General features: G+C 40.3%; 1 protein-coding gene across 1 annotated transcript in view; it reads right to left on the minus strand.

The window, feature by feature from the left end:
* Positions 1–8,363: 8,363 nt before the first annotated feature.
* The window catches only part of FRRS1L (ferric chelate reductase 1 like), a 19,106-nt gene continuing 6,962 nt past the window's right edge, over positions 8,364–20,507 (minus strand). The window contains exons 2-5 of the mRNA XM_024753693.1: positions 16,080–16,164; positions 13,874–14,012; positions 10,634–10,880; positions 8,364–8,685 (exon numbers count right to left, since the gene is read on the minus strand). Coding sequence (XP_024609461.1) covers positions 8,513–8,685; positions 10,634–10,880; positions 13,874–13,957 — 504 coding nt within the window. The 5' untranslated portion in view covers positions 13,958–14,012; positions 16,080–16,164 and the 3' untranslated portion in view covers positions 8,364–8,512. The remainder of the gene's footprint in view (positions 8,686–10,633; positions 10,881–13,873; positions 14,013–16,079; positions 16,165–20,507) is intronic.

Consider the following 20,507-nt stretch of genomic DNA (forward strand, 5'->3'; position numbering starts at 1 on the left):
GCCAAAATCGCTCCCCCTTTCTCTTCTAGGGTGGGAGGAAGTTTGGTAGGGGGGATTGGCATCTGCAAGCTGATTTTGTAATTAACACTTATTACCAAAAGCCAGAACTGCCTGTCCAAAAAGTGGCTGGCCGTAAATGTCCTTTGCCGGTAGCTCCTCATCTTCATAGACCTGATTTGTCTGGAACGCTTTATCTGGAGCGGTTGAAGTGTGACAGGGATCAGGATTTGGGATTCCCAGCCCACCCCTTCCTTGGCTCTACTCCCAACAACACACTCCAACTAAAGCTGAGGCTATGCAGCGTATAAACAACCAGCCTTCTGCTGCAAGTCAGAGCAAGACTGAGAACCAGGAGATGGTGGATGCATTTCACATTAGCCATACTAATCACTCTCTATTTATAACTAAACTCTCTTCATTTGAGAATCAAGTCCTGATGGGTTTGAATCCTAAGCACTACTTGTTTGTACACTCTTGGTACCACACTGATGTCACTGCAGCCTCCAGCTGGTCCCTTTGTCTGCCCTCTTGCTGCACTCTCTACAGTGCAGCCAGCGTGATCTTTCTAAAATACAGTCTGATCCTTTCAAAGCCTCCTCACTTTGTGGGAACGTTCCAAACTCTTTGCTATGACTTCCAAGGTCCTCCGTGATGGGGCCACGCTCACCCTACCTCACTCTTCCCACTCTCTGCCTCATCCTTTATCCTCCAGCAGTTGGGTGGCCCCCAAAGATATCCAGGTCCTAATCCCTAGAACCTGTGAAGTATGTTACCTTACTTGTACTTTGCAGATATGATGAAGTTAAGGATTTTGATGTGGGGAGATTATCCTGGATTATATGGATGGGGGCTAAGTGCAATCCCAAGTATCTATATCAGAGGGAGGGAGGGAGATTAGACTACAGAAGAGGAGAGCAATCTGACCTCTCTGACCACAGAGGCAGACATTGGAGCCATGAGACCATGGGCCAAGAAATATCCACAGCTACCAGAAGGTGGAAAAGCCAAGGAAGGATTCTCTCCCCAGGAGTTCCCAGAAGAAACCGGCCCTGCCCACACCATGATTGTAGCTCCATGTGATTCAGTTCAGACCTCTGGCCTCCAGAACTGCAAGGGAATACATTTCTGTTGTTTTAAGCCACTAAATTTACGGTAATTTGTTACAGCAGCAATAGGAAACTAATACAAACCCTGTCAAATGACAGCGGTTCCCAAACACATCCTGCTGGCCTTTCTTCTGGGGTTGCTCTCCCCTTTCTTGGAGATGCCTCTCCACATCCTTTGCCTGCTTTACTCCTATTCCTTCTTTAAGATTCAGCCTCAGTACTACCACCTGCTTTCACCTGGTTGCCCCAGGCTGGGTGAGGATCCCTACTCCAGGTTTGCACCACACCTGAGCATTTCTTTACACTGCAGTCACCAAAAAGTATTATCATGATATTTAGGTATCTGACTCCCCAAGTAGGCTATGAGCCTCTTAGGGGCAGAAATCAAGAGCTGTTCTTCCTAGAGTCCTCCATGAGTAGTTTCTAGCATAAGGACTGGTACATAAGAGTCCTCGATAAGTATTCATTGAATGAATGAATGAATGAACAAGTGGTTAAAGCTTCTTGACCTCCTGGATGCAAGTAACTTTCATGTCCACTTTACTTCAGCAGTCTCTTCTTACAGCTCATACCCTGGCCCTTGCACCTGGGACTGAGCCCTAAGAAACTTCCAAGTCAAACATCAGCCAGGGTCAGGTCGGACAGCTGGGCTACCCACTGAGAATACTGCAAAATAAATACCACGGCAAACACCTAGGATACCAAAAAATAACAAAATAGTTGTTTGGGGGGTGGGGTGAGGATTAGAGCCTATGATGCAGAATGTGGTAATAACTAACTCTTTCTTAACATGACATTCCTTGAATTTCTCAACCTAGTCCCAGTTTCTTAACCAGTTCAGCTACTGCATTCCACAATTTCCATACCACCTTGATGATTCATAAGCCTTTACAACTAAACCAACTGTTCTTAACATATAATATGATTTAGTTACCAGTAAGGCCTACAATTGAAATTCTATTAGCCAATTAATACACTTTACATGGGATTATAGGCCTCCATTTACTATCTGATAACGGTACTGAGCTGAAGCTATAAATAAAGATTCCTTTTGCAAATTGTTTCTCTGCAGGAATTTTTACCTGACTACTGCAACATGATTTTCTTCTTTGTCAGAATGACAGGCTGTCATCTTCTCCAAGGTTGACAACTTCAGGGAGACTTTACTGATGAAAGGATGTAAAACAAACAGAAAAACAAAGATGCACCAGAGTAAATCAATAAAGAATTATAAACTTTAATTACATCAACAGGAAGAATTTCAAACCATGTTGAGAATTTATATTTTAAAATTTAAATCTAGTTAATGTATTCTAACTCTAACATAGCCCTCTAAAGTTAGAAGTATTTGTGACGGCAGATGGGCAGAACAATCATTTAGGTAGCATCTAGGAATATTGCTACAATTACTTTACATAAATAGAAATCCATGTCTTTATTAGTAAGGTACCACACATCGTAGAGTAAAAATCCACGTAGGACAGGCTTATAAATATACATAAATCTCAAAATCAATCACAATTGAACATTAGGTACACAATTATTATAAAACAAATATAACCCACCAATGTCCATCTAAAGGCATAGTTCTTACAAAATAGTATTTTACAGACAGTTGCAAAAAAGTATATTAATACTCCTGGAGCCAGACTGTTCCAGCATATGAGCGCATCTGGGGGAATAAGGCATGTGGAGAAGGTGCATTTACTCTTCCAGGTGGTCAGGACATTCTGTGTGATGAAATGGTAACGGCTTTAGTGATCTGGGTGAATGGCACAACCACCACACACCCCGTAACCCTAGAGAATCCATGGCTCTCCAGAAGAATAGAACAGAACAGCTATTTGCCTAATAGCCAATATCCAGGGGAAAATGGAAAACATTAGTTGAATATCAGCATACTTTAAGTGAAAAACCCCAAAGCGCTTGATGGTTCACTTATATTTTTAGTCACATTTAAAATCACGTTAATAGCCACTATTTTCATGAAAAGGAATTTATATTTATCTATTAAATATGAAAACAACCAAGTACAACTTGAAACTAAATAACTGATTAATTGAACAAGAAATCTAATTAAATATAAAACATGGATAGGTTGCATCTACATGCCATTGACTCAGTTCACACTAGGCTTAGTTCCTTAACTAACAGTATAGAAAAGTCAAACTCAACAATGATACTTTATTTTATATGTTCTTAACAAGTCATAGAATGTTGAATGGAGGAGGCAAGGTTTAATAATGGATCCAGGAACCCTTTCCGCAAACGAAATTACTATAAACTCAAGGGTAGTTTGGCCTGTAATACATACAATGTTTTATCTCTTGGTTTTTAAAGTATTCACAAGATCAGAAACAGAAACAATCCTGACAAAGACCTTCAAATGGCCATGGTATGTGTATATAATAGGCATTTATGTATAAACACATACAGACCTCATCATGTATGTACAAATATATATACAAACACTCTGAGAATAATCAAACTGTTCACTAAACATAACCAATTCTATTTAGAAAACAATACAGTTATATACAGCAAAGTATTCACATCTCAGCATCTGACCTCATGTGGTGGTTCTCAAACATGTTTCCATTATGATACACAAGGTGATGCCATAGTCACATGAGTAAAACACTCCCATACCGGGGATGTAACAGATTTAGATAATACTTAAAAACTGTCTAGAGGAAAATAAACTAGTCTGAACATTGTACAGTTGACCCTTGAACAACATACGTTTGAACTGTGCAGGTCCACTGATACATGGATTTTTTTCAATAGTAAATACTACAGTGCTACATGTAGTAAGGTTGGTTGCCTCGTTGGACCATGTGACCATGGACAGGAGGAACCGCGGACATGGGAACCACATATTATGGAGGGCTTACTATAAATTATAGGTGGATTTTCCACTGCCTAGAGGGTCAGTGCCCCTAACCCCATGCAATGTTTAAGGATCAACTGTAATCCACACCATGAAGAGCAACTGCACAGTGAAAGTCGTTCACGATTGGCACAGCTTAGATAAAATAAAACTTACCCAGCTCTGACTTTACTGACACCTCTTTCACATCAACTCTGGAAAACATATTAGAATGCAAATTCTAATGGGAATGCATTATCAAGATAACAATCCATCAACTATAATTTAGTTTACAAACAAATTACTAATGTCGATATTTTTACAATTAACCAGTAATACATTATAATACATTACTCGCAGTGTCCTATACAATTGATCATGACACCTGGGCGTGCCTCTTAGCTGAGAGCAAGGGTAGGAAAACTACAGTCCACAGGCCAAACCCAACCTGCTGCCTATTTCTGTATGGTCTGCAAGCTAAGAATGGTTTTTACATTAAAAAAGTTTTTTTTAATCTAAAGAAGAATATTTGTGACATGTAAAAAGTTATATAAAATTCAAATTTGTGTCAAGTTTTATTGGAACACAGGCATGCTCATTGGTTTACGTATTGTCTGCAACAGAGTTGAACAGCTAAGAGACTGCAAAGTCTAAAATATTTATCATCCGGACCTTTACTGAAAAACTTTGCTGACCCATAGGCTAGAACTAAGAATAATATACAACCTCAGTGGTAATACCCCTTAAGCACAAAATCCTGAATATAGACTGTAAACTTAATTCCAGAAACAGTAGTAAAAAATATGTGGGATGGAAATCCATCCCTGAGTTGTCCAAACCTTCTGATTTCCTTGATGACAAAAGCCAACTTAAGATAATTAAATATGGCTCTTGCATTTTGTCTGAAATCATGTTTGCAAATTCACCTTTGAGACTACAGTGGAGCAAGAAAAGGGCATTGGACTCCAAGTTAGAAGACCTGGGTTTTAGGTAGTCACTTTAAAAAATTAACTAAGACAAATACATTCTAGTCTTGTCCAATCTGTGTATTATTTTTTAAAACTACTAAACACACTAAAATGACTGGTAAAATAAAGAATCAAAATGTTTTTAAGAAGAGAAAAAGCCGATAGAAAGTAAAATGTACCCCTTTCCCCAAATATAACTATAAAAAGTCCTTCTATTCATTGTAAATTGCTAAAGGGGAAAAAAAAGCACCTGGCTAATTTGAGTGTGGATAGTGGGTTCCATTTAATAAAAGTTTTAATGAATGTGCATGATGGAAATCACATCACCCCCTAGGTCTCAGCTGCCCCTCTTTAAAATAAGTGCATTGGATAAAACGGCGTCTAAAGTCCTTGCCAACACTGGTAATTTATGCCAAATGCCTAGCCTCAGTTTCTTCATCTGTAAAATTGGACTAATAATAGAATCTACTTCCTATGGTTGTTGTGAGGATTAAATGAGTTAATCCTTGTAAAGTGCTAAGAAAAGCACTAAATACATTTAGCAGACATTATTATTCTACTTAGGCATTTACAAAAACACACTGGTTGGGTTTCTCCCCTGCAACAAGTACTATGTTAGAAAATGGAATACAGAGATGAAATAGAAGTTGATTCTCCTACATTATGGAAGAACGAATAAAACGGGAGTCTACAGAGTTTTAACTTCAATATGTCTATAAATTGATGATTCTCTGGGATGACGGTTAAATGCTGTTCTGCATCCCTGGTCTGTTGAATTCCCCTTTCTGAACAATGATTATTGTTAAAAATGTCAACTCTGTTTTACAGGGCAAAACAGCATTGTTACGAAAGATCTTTCGATTTATGTTTCAAGGGACAAAAGTTCAGTGTTTGCTAAAGGAGTGATCACAGGTCGAAGAATATAAAAATGTTGACCAGTCTAGCAATGTATATGGAATACAAGCTTTCTGGACCAAACTTGCCATGGGAGTAGAGTTTCATTTATTTATTCATTCAACAAATGTTTGCTGGGTACCTACTATGCAGTCGTGTCTGTTATAAGGATGAGTAACAGGAAATGGTCCCTGCATTACAGAGTTAGCAGGGAGGACGAGCCAGCAATTACAGGAAAGTGAGATGAGTAAAATAATGGGGAAGCCGAGTGTGCTCTGGGAGCATTTGGCAGGGACCTGGACCTATTGATACTTAGTCCAGGGGACTGGAGGAAGAAATACTTATTCTGTGACCTGACAGGTACATAGGAGTTCAGCAAGCCCAGGAAGTGGAGAATGTTTGGGCACAGGGAACGTCATGAGAGGTGAGAAAGCAGGTCTGAAGAACTGAGAGCAAATCAGTCTTGCTGGGACAGAGCAAGGTGAGGAGTGGTGACAAAAGATGATATTGGAGGTAAACAAAGTGGTTTGCATTTCACACTAATGGAAATGAGAAATCGTTGAAAGTTCTAAGCACAAATATGCAAAACTGGTAATCCAAGGAAAAACAATTCATGAAACAATTAACTTGACTTGAAATGTAAGCAGAAGGAAAATCCCTTAATTTATTCCTTCCCTGCCTGCTACAGAGACTAGCTCAAGTCTCGATTTAGTTTTAACCTATTTATGGCGGAAATATTATACACATGAGGGGGTGAAATATAAAAATATTTGCTTTCTTATTTACAACGTGGGTGCCTGCATACTCAGTGTCCTCACTGCTACACAACCACTGTAGCTTAGGAGGTGATGCACAGGCCATCCTCAGCCAAGGCTGGAGGGCTTGGTTATGAGTCAGGTGGAGCCAGGGACTTGAACCCGATGACTTGAGTTTGAATCCATCACTCACTTGATGTCATTTCACCTCTGCCCACCTGCAATGAGGATTGTTTCTCCTACATCCCTGGGATGCACGCAGTAAATGTCACAGAATCTGGATGTTTTCCTTATGTTTTTTTTTGTTGTTTTGTTTTTGCGCAGTACGCAGGCCTCTCACTGCTGTGGCCTCTCCCGTTGCGGAGCACAGGCTCCGGACGCGCAGGCCCAGTGGCCGTGGCTCACGGGCCCAGCCGCTCCGCGGCATGTGGGTTCTTCCCAGACCGGGGCACCGGCAGGCGGACTCTCAACCACTGCGCCACCAGGGAAGCCCTGTTTTCCTTATTTTTGTTCAGTGCCAGAAGAATGTGAAAGCTTCTCTCAAAGGAGAGATGGCCTTTCACTTCTGACATGGATTCCAAGGATGGCATTAGAAATCACAGTCTCCAGTGTTGTTAATCACAAAAACCACAAAGTTGAAGCCAACTTTAAAGCAATGGGGTGGGGAGTTGGGGGGGGAGCCAGAAGACTCCATAACTCTACAGTGGAAATGTCTCAGCAGCATAATTATACCCAGAGACTCTTCCTCTAAATGGGCTGTTAACTCAGTCAGTTGGAATAAAGGAACATTTGGGTTCCTTTGAACAAAGAAAATGCATTAAGTCAAGACATTATTATAAATTATGCTGACTGCCAATCCAATTGATGTCTGAACATTTGAATGGATACTCTAAGTAAATTCACTTGATGGGTCATTTCGCATTTGCTAATTTAAAAAAAAATGTCATCTTTAAAATGTTTCTACTCCAAATCTCCACAATCTCCAAAAATGTTAATTTATTATCAAAATGCCTTGAATATTCAAGATGATTTGTCTATTATAATACACATTTAATCATACTCAATATATGGTGACTGACAACAGAATTAGCTGTAACCACAAATGAACACCTTAATTTATTAAATACAGTGGTAGTAGAGTCCAAATTCTAACTTCTAAGAATGCCCATTTTTTTTTTAGCATTAATATAATTTTACATCTTCAGGAACACTCACAGTTCCATTTCTAACCTTTCCAAGCAGCAAAAAAAAAGTGTTCTTTTAGCTACTTACTAATCCAGAAGACACTTCAAATAAATATGAACCATTTTCATATCACTATCATCTCCATCATTCTCCTCATTAGCTGTGTAAGTATCCAAATGCCTTCATGCTTTATGAAAATTTGAAAGTTCTTCTGCCTAAAAGGCTGGCTGTGAACTTGGGCCATCCAGTGAGGTTCTCCTTAGTATTACTCCAAGTAACTCTCTTGAGCTGTAGTTGGAAGAGTAAAGGTTGTTTAGAGACATGGTTTCTATGCCTAGCTTTCTCTACCTTGCTATGTGTTATCTGACCAAGTAGCCAAGGCGACATGGCACGAGAGTCATAAAAAGGGAGCCTTCCTGGGTCTCAAATCCCATTCAGTACGATGGCAATAATAACGTTCATCAAAGCCAACTCAGAGATGTTGGGAAGCTCAAATAAGAAAACATATTTGAAAGTGAGTGCTTAGAAAAGTTTTAAGTACTTTCCCAAAGTATGGGGTCATTATTAAACAATCCTCTTCGCTTAGAAAAGAAACTTGCTCTTTCTTCCAGAAAGCTGAATCATATAAGTCTTTTTGTTTTACATAATAGAAGCTAAAATTATACTGCATATTTTTTAAAAATATACTAAAGACTTTCTAATAATGCATTGAATCTGTTGGCTTTGCAGCTGTGGTTAAGGGGTTCCCATCAATAAGTAGAAGGTCAAGGCAACAATGAGAAGCAGACAGAATGGAGAGGAGAAGGTCTGATAGGCAGCTGATGGCATAAAAATGTCCTCATACTTGTAAATACTGACAACACGCTCTGAAGTCGGTGGTGAGTCTATATCGTGTCGGGTGATGGAGCCTTTAAAGAGGAAAGAAATAAAAAGGAAGGGGCAATAGAAAAAAGGTACAGATTTAAAATGATACATGCAAACCACAGAAAAACTAAACTTCAAAGAACAAGAGCTACTATTTTTTTTTCCAAATATATTTTTTATGTATGGCTCATTAACCGCTCCTGACCACATGGACTCCCTTGCAGATGGAAGTCTATGGGATATCAAGTGGTAGCCTGCCCAGGCCAGACCAGAGAGGGTGTGGTGTGCTGTGTGTCTGTATGTCTGCATGTCTGTCTGGCAGAGTGGTGTGGAATGGTACAGAAAGTAAGAGGATTAAGATACCAAACAAGCCTTTGGATGGGAAACGTTTTTTGACCTGTATGCAAAGGCTGCTTAATAAGCTGAAATTGATAGGAAGGGCCTGACCTTTGGATTAACCCCTATGAAATTTAGGAGACTAAGGCATATGAATTTAGAGCAAAGATCTTGGAAATAGGGCTCAGAGTGAGGGTTTTTTAAGGTACTATTTGCTAGAGAAGCTGTGTCCAACTGGACATGTCAAGCCCCTGCTGCCGTGTCCGTGCTGGCTCCTGTTAACACAAACCAAACTCCTCCGGCTGGCAAGAGTTCTTCTCTCAACTGGTCCCATTCACCTCTCCTCCCTAGCCTCAATCATTGGTCACCTACATGAATTCCCAGGCTTAACTATGTACCTCCAATTCATACCTTTCTTGAGGGAAAAGCTAGATACAGCTACCAAGAGGCAGAACCAAACTCAAACCCAGAGTTTTAGATTCCAAATCCCATCATTTAAAATGAGTTCATTTCTCCAGCCTAAGACATAGTTTATTTCCCAGGGCACTGAAAGTACTCAAAGGTATAACTGTAGGTCCACTGTCGGTAACCTGGGAAATAAGCAAACGGAGAAGGTGTCACAAATCTGGAGGCATCCATATGTTTTCCCAACTAGAAACAGGCAAAAAAAAAAGGGTATAAAATCTCCAATCGATCAATGGGAACAATTTGAAGAGGAAAAAAAGATCAGATTAGGCAACGGATAGCTGATGAGAAAGATGCAATTCCCAGAATGAGTTCTCATACAGGGACTGAGAACAGCTCACTTCCATCCTTGGTCAGGCCATCAGGCTGATGAACCAGGAGGAATGCTGTAGACACAGTGTAACTTGATTTTAGCAGCCTCTCAAAGGCTTCATGATATGCTTGGGTCACTGTTGGGGAAATGCTGAAGAGCCTTGCTGCCCAGAGTGAGGTCATCAGTGGACCAACTTGTTAGAAATGCAGAATCTCAGGCCCCACACTAGACCTACTGAAAACTGCATTTTAACAATATAGCCAGGCAATCCCCATACACATTAAAATTTGAGGAGTAATGGGCTAAACAATAGGATAATTTGGTAGATTTATGATCACCAGAATAGTCATAAAGTGAGTGTCAATCTCTAGAGAAGTCGCCAGAGGCCCTTTCCTGTTCAGTATTTTTCTATTTAGAGCATAGGAGTTAAGAGTACTCACTGATTTTGAAGTCAGACAGATCTAGGTTTGAATTTCAGTTCTTCCATTAATTAGCTATATAGCCTTGAGCAAGTTCCTTAATCTCTCTAAAATGAGGGTAATTCCTACAATTCTGGAGAACGTGGTGAGGAGTAAATGAGACCATTGTGAGAATTAGAGTCCACATACCATATACAGCAGACATATGATCTGTTTCATTAAGCACAGAGCTCATCATATACTACCTTGTATATCTTGCTCTAACTATGCATGTGTATCACTTGTCCATTTCTGTGTTCATGTGTGTAAGTCCATTATAACACTCTGAAGGCAGAACATTCATATCGCCTCTCTCTCTCTTATGTTAGGCAAGTGCTCATCACTCTCTCGCCCAGTAAATAAGGACTACAAGCACAGCAGTGTCTGGTGTTTAATTCAGATACCAAAATGTAAGCTTACCCTGAATGGCTGGACCCCAAGCAAACAGATAATACCAACTTAAATGCAGATCAACAATTGTTTCATCTCTGGGAACATTCACAGGCCGTTTAAATCTGCAGGTGACCCGATTATTCTCAAAAACTCCTTCCTCATCTCTGGCAGGATTTCTCTGAATCTCCTTTGCCCACTGGCCTACGTTATAGAAGTGCTGTACGCGCACCCTGCCGTTGTCATCGTGGACGCAGGCCATGACATCATCACCACCCTAACACGAAAGATGATGGAGAAAAAAGTCAAAGGTGTGTCTTTGGCAAACTTTTCTGCTAGAAAGAAATTTCACTCCGAAATATACGATCCATTAACTCTGTAATTGGAAGCCCCACCCCAAAAAATTGTTCTAAAAGCCATTAAAAATCTTTAACCAGGGACTTCCCTGGCGGTCCAGTGGTTAAGACTTTGCCTTCCAGTGCAGGGGGTGCGGGTTTGATCCCTGGTCCGGGAGCTAAGATCCCACATGCCTTGCGGCCAAAAAAACCAAAACATAAAACAGAAGCAATATTGTAACAAATTCAATGAAGACTTTAAAAATGATCCACATCAAAAAAATCTTAAAAAAAAAATCTTTAACCAAGTGACCAGAGTTTGTATCACCATAGCTGACATCGAGTGCCTCCTAATGAGCCATTTAGAGAAGAATACATCACCAGCTCTCCAGCAGTCCTGCCGAAAACACAGACACTAACCTAATCATAAGCCAACAATCAGACAAACCTGAATGGAAGGTCATTCTACCAAAAAACTGGCCTGTAATCTTCAAAAGGGTCAATGTCATGAAAGACCAAAAAGAAAAGAAAAAAGAAAAGATAAGAAACTATTTCAAAATAAGTAAGACTAAAGATACATGACAGCTAATGGTGTTCCTAGACAGACTCCTGAGTCATAAAATAAAAATTTCTGTAAAGGGCAGTATTGGGACAAAGGGCAAATTTGAAAATGGACAAGTATATTTGATAATACTATTGTATCTATGTTAAACTTCCTGAAATTAATAAACTATATAATGAAAAAGAATGTCTTTGATCTTAGGAGATACCCACTTAAATATTTAGGGTTAAGGGGTCATGATACCTTCAATTTAACCTCCAAAGTTTCCAGAAAATAATAAAAATAGTAAGTAGTAGCAGCAGTCAGAGTTGTTGTAGTAGCAGCAGCAGTAAAGAGACATAAAGCGTATGTGGCAAATGTGACTGTTTGAGAAAAAGTGATAGTGGTGACAGTTCCACACCATGAATGTAACTGATGCCACTGAACTGAATACTTTAAAATGGTAAATTTTAGGTTACGTACGTTTTGCCACAATTAAAAAAGTTACCATTTGGTGAATCTAGGTGAAACATATATACAGGAGTTTATGGTCCTATCCTTGCAGCTTGTCTGTAGGTTTAACATTTTCGTAAAAAACAAACCAAAAACGTTATAGGTGTTCATCAGTTATAACAAATGTACCCTCCTGTGAGGGATGCTGATAATGGTGGAGGCTCTGCGCGTGTGTGTCGGGTGGGTATGTGGAAATCTTCTGTACCCTCTATTCAATTTTGCTGTGAACCTAAAACTGCTCTAAAAAATAAAATCTAATGAAGAAAACAGTAATGCATCATTTCAAAAAAAGTTAAAGGTTATTAAAAAAGGGTTCCATTTTGCTTTTCCTGTGTATCAGGTTTGGAAAACTTTTCAATCTGTGCTTCTTGGAGTAATAGGAGAAGAAAAGAGAGACCTATATTTTATTTTTTTTTGAGACCTATACTTTAAAGGCCTCTAGATAGCAAAATGTCAAACATAAAATCTGAATGCTCCTCACTCGACCTCCCTCCTCTGAGCCCCCTAATCTTAACAGCTGCATCGTGAGTGCAAATGCATTCCAGGACAAGAAATGGTCAATTGCACTGCAAGCCAGCTTCTGGGATGACACACACCTGCTGTTTCTCCTATTGACCCTAAAGTAGGAGATAAGTGATATAAATTAGTATCCATGCCGTCTTACCAGGTGGACCCACTGTCTTACAGCCTGGACTGAGAAGTGCATTCTTCTAGTGACTCTCCAAGAACAAACTCACTGGAGCTCTGATTGCTTAGCCTGATCCCCCAGTCTCTTCTTACCGCCCACATAAAACCTATGTCCAATCCACCAGCAAAGACTGTCAGCGCTACCTTCAAAACATATCTGAAATCTGAGCCCTTTCCACCACGCCTGCTGCCATAACCCTGGTCTGAGCTGCCCTCCTCTCATTGGAAGAACCTCAAAACAGACCATGTGAAGAGAAGAAGCAGCAGCACACGCAAAGGTTCAAAGGCCTAAGAAAGTCTGGCTATTCGGGAAGCACCTTGGCACAGTGAATGGCAAATGATGATGCCCCAGAGGAAAGAGAATGCAGCAGAGGCACAGACAGAAGCAGAGGTGAGGGATGGTCAGCTACCTGGGTTCCTGCCTGTTCCCGTTCACAGTCCTTTCTGAGGACCGGATGTGTTCCTGCCCATGCACACTGTGGAAGACTGAATCGTTGGACACAATTTTGCACTCCCCTGCTGTTATATTATGTACATACACCTTCACAAGGCTTCTTGCTAGAGGGAGTGTATTTCCCTGCCCCTTCATTCTGGGCTTGGCTGTGTGAATTACTTCAGGCAATGCAATATTATCAGCAGATGTGATGTGAACACAGGTTTGAAATAAGCTTGGATGGCTCTCGTGCTTCTGCCTCTGCCATGAGAAAAACACGCCTGGGTAGCTACTGGTTCCAGAATGATTAGAGAATACCTGAATCCAGGCCATGGCCTGGAGCCAAGCCCAGCTGAGTCCCAGCCAATCCACACACATGTGAGCAAGAAAGAAATGCTTCCTGTTATCAGCCGTGTAGTTTTGGGGGCTCTCTTGCAGCAGTACTGTGGAAATAACTAACGAATACAGGTACCACGAGACACCTTGTATTCTCATAAGCAACCCTTCCATCTCCGTTTAAGCTAGCTTGAAATTTCTTTTCACTTGTAATCAGAGAGCCGTAACTAGTATAATTGTTATAAGGATTTGATCAATTTACTTGCTTTACTTTGAAAGAGAAAATTAAATGCCAGAAATCGGCTTCTCCCATTTAGAAGTGGCGTCATAACTTAGGGAAACACAACCGTGCTCATTCTCTAAAGTCTGAAGTAGCACAGCAAACTAAAGAGAAAAATTAGCTTCTATCATGCTTTGTGTCTTACCATTTTCTTGTCTGAAGAGAATCCAACAGCTACCCAACCATCTGTGTCTGCACTCAGCTCAAATTCCACATCAGCCCCTATCATCCGGTAGCTAAGGAAGTAGTCACAGGTCTCTGCATTACAGCCCGGTTTGCCATATCTATAGGATATATCAAAACAGATATTACTGCTTCCTCAGCCACTTACTCAAAATACATCAACAGAACATCTGTGTGTCAGGCAGGACGCTCAGCAATATTAATAAATAAATTAGATCTTTGCTACCTGGGATCTCAAAACCCCAGTTTCACTCAGGAGAGACCATGGAGACGGAATGCTCCTCTTTATCTACCTGCAAACTGAGGTCCAGAGATGGGAAGGAACTTACCGAGTGAATCAAGCTGGAACAGGACTGAACCTGGGCCTCCAGGCCTAGCCAGGGTTCTCTACGTGTTATTAGAGTTTCTCAAATATTAATTATTACTGAATTATCTCTGCATCCCTTTTAGAGAAAAAAAATTCTCTGAGTTAATAATTTAAATAATTACCAGTCCTTTTCACTTACAAATTTTCAATTAAACTAACAAAAATGGGCAAATTAAATATAGATTAAACTGCAAAACCAGGAACTTTTAAATTCATAGCATTCACGTGACAAATGAGGTCATTTCACTGAAAGCGACTTTCTGCTTACCTGCATGTCGTGTGTCTGAGTGGACTCTGCAGGGTCTTTATTTTGAGCATGTTCTTACTACTAGACATGACTCCACTCCCCTCCACTTTTATCTACCTGAATTGCTCCACAACACTTACACATACAAGGCACCAAACAAATGCCTCATCTGGTATTCACTGGGCGCGAATGCATCATTTATTCATAAAATTTGCTTTTGCTCTATCGGGCTACTTGGTGCTAATACAATTCAGACACTAAAGTATAGAGCACTGTAAGGTGGTTATCCAGATAACCAGATTATGCGTTTGTTAATCTGTTTAAGGAGCATCACTGAAATGAAAACATGAATTTAAATTTTCTTCCAGAGGACTTGTGGATCCTTTAAGGATCAGCAAGCCCTAGTTTCAGGAACACTGCTTTACACCATTTTCAGAAACGATAGAAAGTTGTAGCAATGGGTGGGATAATCTAAGCTCAGATGGAAGGTATCTAAAAGTGCAGGATGCAAGGCTGCCAAGTATTGACGGAGGAGGGAGACAAGGAACATGCAGCTCTGCTGGCAGATACCCTGAGAAGCTGGCAGGAGGTGTAAGCTCAAGACCACAGGAACTGGGCTGAAAAACCTGAAAAGGGCGAGGAAAGCTAAAAGAGGGGCGAATGGGCCAGAAAGGAAGTCTCCCTGAAGCCAGCAGGGCACTAAAATGCCTTCGCTTCTCAAAAATATCCCCTAATCACCAGAAGTATTCTTTGCTGGCTATCTTCCCCAATAATCGTATCACTGGATTTTTAAAAATTCCTTAGAAATACACTTGTAATCAAAGAAAACTCAAAACCCCCATGTTCAATTGTTTCTCCTTGAGCACTGAACCAAAAAAAAAAAAAAAAAAACCAAAACATTCAGTGCAGTGGCCATCAAAATCTTTACTCAAGGACAATTTGTTTTAGGAAATAAAGGATTCAAAGAAAAGGAGGCTTTCCCAACAAAGCACAGCTGTCTAGAAGGGAGGCCCACTACTGTTGTCTACACTACTGTTTTCTAGCTCCAGCCCATCACGTCTTGACAGCATACTACAAATAATCAGGCAGGAACTCACTAGATCTGAGACAACTAGCTAGACACAATAATCAATGCGTAATGACTAGTTAGTATCATACAGCTACCCATAAGTCATGACTATTGATTTGAAAAGGAACTGGGTCTCAGGCACATCTATTATTGCCTGTCCCATCCACACCCCTGCTGAATAAGCAGAGACATCTGTGTTATGTGATTCTTTTTCCTACAGCCAACTGGTTAGACACCTGAGCCAATGGCGTACAGTCATAAATGAAGGCCTAGAGAAGAACGTTCTAGGGCCAACGGGCATGCTACAGCTCAAGGCTTGGAAGACTGAAACCTGGGGTGGCCATCAGAAACAAGCCGCATCTCTGCTGAAGTTATGAGGGGTACAGGTCCCTGGTTAGAGTGAACTGCATGCAATTTAAATACTACCTTGAGAAGTAAAATCAAAGTCTTGGCTTTAAAGTTATCCAACTCGCAGATCTACCAACCTAAAGCATCCCTTAGTTTTTCCACAGTCATCCACTTTGATTTTGGCAAATGGATCCACAGGAGGAGCAGTAGGGAAAGGGTAACCTGGCCAGTGAGAATAAATAATGGTTAGAAAATCCAGGAACAACGTTTCCAATGAGAAATGCTTCTTTTTAGTAGGTTGACTATTCTCTAGCGCACGCGTCTAGAAATGGTGAAGGCCTCAGAAAAGAGCTTTGTTGAAGCCTAATCACCCTTCTCATGAGGGGCAGGTAGGGGCACACATCTTTGAACCCAGCCTTGCATGTTAACTGAGAAAGGGCTTTTTCCTCATTTACAGGTAAGGAGCCTGAGGCACTGAAAGAGGACATAATATCATACCCACTGGCTCACCACTGTCCCCTGAGAGTGTGAAAATCACAGTTTTATACAATACACATGTTCTAAGAGAAAAAATAAATGAAACATTTCTATATTTGATAGCAGAGGTTTTCCATTTATAGCTATATGTTATAATATGATTTTTCTGTTTCTCTGAACTTCCATTTTTCATTAAGCTATATAGAACATTTTATCTCATTAATTCTTTAAATAAATCATTTCATGCATCTTTCTTAACATCATAATGCATTCAACCACACATCAGAGGAAAGCCTGCATTATGCTTCCAGTCTGTGACACAAATATTTTTCTTCTAGGCTGTCCACTCCCTGCACCATGTGTGATTCACCTTGTATTTTCTGCCCAGCACAGTGCTTGACACTGGACATTGAATGATTGTCAAATGAATAAATAAAATCACCCATAGATATTAGGCAGTGCGAATACACTTAAAAAAATTATTGTATTAGTTTTTCTTTTCTCACTATTCTGAAGTCCTTTCTTTGTGATTTGTAATTTTTTTAAATGAGGTTTTGTTTACTTTGTTTCATTAAATTATACTTAAAAAAGCCAACAGCAGATGCAAACTATTACATTTAGAATGGATAAATAAGAAGGTCCTAATGTATAGCACAGGAAACTATATTCAATATCCTGTGATAAACCATAATGGAAAAGAATCTAAAAAAAGAATGTCTATATGTGTATAACTGAGTCACTTTGCTATACAGCAGAGATTAGCACGACATTGTAAATCAACTACACTTCAATAAAAAAAAAGTCACCAGGCCACATTTTCCTGGTTCATATCTGTGCTCTATGGACAGTTCATCTCTACTACCCTGGATCTTGATCACACACTAAAGTATAGCCCTACCTTTTCACCATCTTTAAGTACTTGGGCCAGATGCATTACTTTTTCTATTTTCATGCTTATTTTATGCTAAGTCGTAAATCCACTTAAGTACTATAGACTGAGTCCCACCTTGGATGAGTTTTTTGTTTTTCTCTTAATATTTATGGAGTTCGATGCTACTGTGATAAGCATCATCCTATATGTTCTTCCTCTTATTTCTCACTACAATGCTGTGGTTATTTTTTCTCAGAGTATTTATCCAGGAATGCAATGACTACTTATGTTTTTAAGGTTCCATAGGTGTCTGAAAAAGACAATCTCTTGTAATGTTGCTTCTGACGCAGGTTCACCATTTCCTTCCATCATCCTTACTACTTCCTAGCATCTAGAATAATACATCAGCATATAGCAAATTTCCAGCTCAATAAATGCCAGTAATTATTACTATTGGATTATTATTACTATTAAATTTTTAAACTAACCATGGGGTAAGATCGTCTCTAGAAGAATGGGTTTCTAAGCTCCAAATAAGAGCAAGTTCTGGAACAAAGCTCACTTATAAATGTATTGACCTAGCTTATTAATGTTGGTAAATGGCTTATTTCTCAGGGCTTTTCTAGCACTGATTTCCTATTTTATATGCTTCTAAATCTTGGAATGAGAACTTTTGTTGTCAAATGAATTTGGGCATCATTTAATAATATCACATTTTCTTCTCATTTTGTAAGATGTTTTGTTTTTTTAAGTATAAACTTATTTATTTATTTATTTATTTTTCACTGCACTGGGTCTTCGTTGTTGCACACAGGCTTTCTCTAGTTGTGGCGAGTGGGAGCTACTCTTCGTTGCGGTGCGCGGGCTTCTCATTGCGGTGGCTTCTCTTGTTGCAGAGCATGGGCTCTAGGCACACGGGCTCAGTAGTTGTGGCTCGCAGGCTCTAGAGCGCAAGCTCAGTAGCTGTGGCGCACGGGCTTAGTTGCTCCGTGGCATGTGGGATCTTCCCGGACCAGGGCTCGAACCCATGTCCCCTGCACTGGCAGGCGGATTCTTAACCACTGCGCCACCAGGGAAGTCCCTGTAAGATGTTTTGTAATAAAGAATTTGATTGGTTTTTGTCCCTGGTTCCTGGGAAGGAGACTCTAAATCCTTGGAATTTCCCAATGGGTCTTTCTTATTCCTGAGCCCCTTGGGTTCACACCTGAGTTTATGCTAAGAGATAAGATGACTCAGAATGGGGACTGGTCACTAGAAAGACGAACCACGTGATTAGAGGTTTGGGGCTTTGAGCTAGCCCTGCCTCCAGGGAGGGGGTGAGGGGCTGGAGATTGAGTTCAATTCTGTAGCTAATGATTAAATCAACCATGCCTAGGTAATGAAACCCCAATAGAAACACTGGACACTGAAGCTCAGTGCAGCTTCCTGGTGGTGAACACACTGATATGCCGGGAGGGTGACAAGTCATGATTCCATGGAGAGGAATCCTCTCCTTCCAGGACAGGACATGGAAACTGCATTCATGAGCCCCCCAGACTCTGCCCTGTGTGTGTCTTCATTGGCTGTTCCTGAGCTGTATCCTTGATACTAAAACTGTTATTGTGTGTACAGCCCATTCCTGAATCCTCTGAGACATTGTAGTGAATTATAGAACCCAAGGGGGGTTGTGAGTGGCCCCTGGATTGGTAGCCAGTTGGTCTGAAGTGAGGCTAGTCTTGTTGTGGACCATGCCCTTTAACCTGTGGGGTCATTAGTGCCAGAACTGAATTTCAAGACACCAACTGGGGTTGGTATCAGAATATAAGCAAAGCAATATTATATTTTTTTTCCTGAAATTAAATGATCTACTATTTGGAATAAAATAAGTTTGGACCACGTGCCAATATTTAAGCTCCTGTATCTCAGCTACAACCCAGCCTCTACGGCCAGCTGTAGGATGGGCTAGTACTCTGCAAACCACATCTCTCCTTTGCCAGCTGGCTAGGTTCTGCCGAAAGAAAACATTAAAGGGAGGTTGGGAGGCAGGAGGAGGGAAAGACCATTTGTTCCTGTTTGATTGCTGTCCAATATGCAAGTCCTCAGCAACTCTACTTCATCCTTGCATTGGCAGTTGGTTTGAGTTTACAGCTTTTTTCTAGACTCCCAGGACTAGCCTCTTCAAAGGAACCAGCATCAGCTGGGCAGACAGCCCATTCTCAGAGGATAGGCTGCACCTCTGAGGTGGGGGTGGGAGTGGGAGGTCCCTTGTCTGAGCTCTTGGCTCTCACAACCTCAAGCGCTTCTCTCTGCTCTCTCAGCCCCAGGGCCAGCAGCCGCTTCCCAAAGTGACTTTCTCTGAGCTCCCTTTTTGCTTCTGCAGTCCCCTCAATACCTTTTCAGACAGCTCCCTGGGCTGGTTATCCTGTTTCAAAAAGCTTACAAAATTGGTTTCTGTCTTTCTGACTAAACCTTGATGGGTAGAGAGTAAGTGTATTAATCCTTGAATAGCAATACAATGGAAGTGTTTGTGAAAAACCATCTTATTAGCAGTTATCATCTTGAAGCCTAGAGAACAAAGATATTCAATTGGATCTGTTTTACATGCACTGTACAATTTTATTGGAAAATTATGTTTATTGTAGAATTCTAATTTTTAAATACCCTAGGTACACAGAATTAACGATATTTCTTGATTTATGGAACACTCCGTTGTATGGATATACAACATTTTTTTATCCATTCAGGGGCTGACAGACATTTGGGTTGTTTCTACTTTGGGGCTATTATGAATAATGCTGCCATGAACATCTGTGTACAAGTCTTTGTGTGAACATATGTTTTCAGTTCTCTTGGAATAGAATTGCTGTGTCATATGTTAACTCTACGTTTAACCTTGTGAGGAACTATCAAATTATTTTCCAAAGTAGCTGCACTGTTTCACATTCTTACCAGCAATGTACTGTGGGGGGGTTGGGGGAAGGTCCTTTTTTTTTTTTTTTTTTAATTATAGCCATCCTAGTGGGTGTTAAGTGGTATCTCATTATGATTTTGATTTACATTTTCTTAATGACTAATGATGCTGAGTATCTTTTCATGTGCTTATTGGCTATTTGTATATCTTCCTTGGAGAAATGTCTATTTAGAGCCTTTCTCCATGTTTTAATAGGGTAGGCTGTCTTTTTATTATTGAGTTGTAATGTATTAGCTTTTTTTTTTTTTTTTTTTTTTTTTTTTTTTG

This window comes from Neophocaena asiaeorientalis, unplaced genomic scaffold (genome assembly GCF_003031525.2).
Source record: "Neophocaena asiaeorientalis asiaeorientalis breed wild unplaced genomic scaffold, Neophocaena_asiaeorientalis_V1.1 scaffold342, whole genome shotgun sequence".
Classification (NCBI taxonomy): domain Eukaryota; kingdom Metazoa; phylum Chordata; class Mammalia; order Artiodactyla; family Phocoenidae; genus Neophocaena; species Neophocaena asiaeorientalis.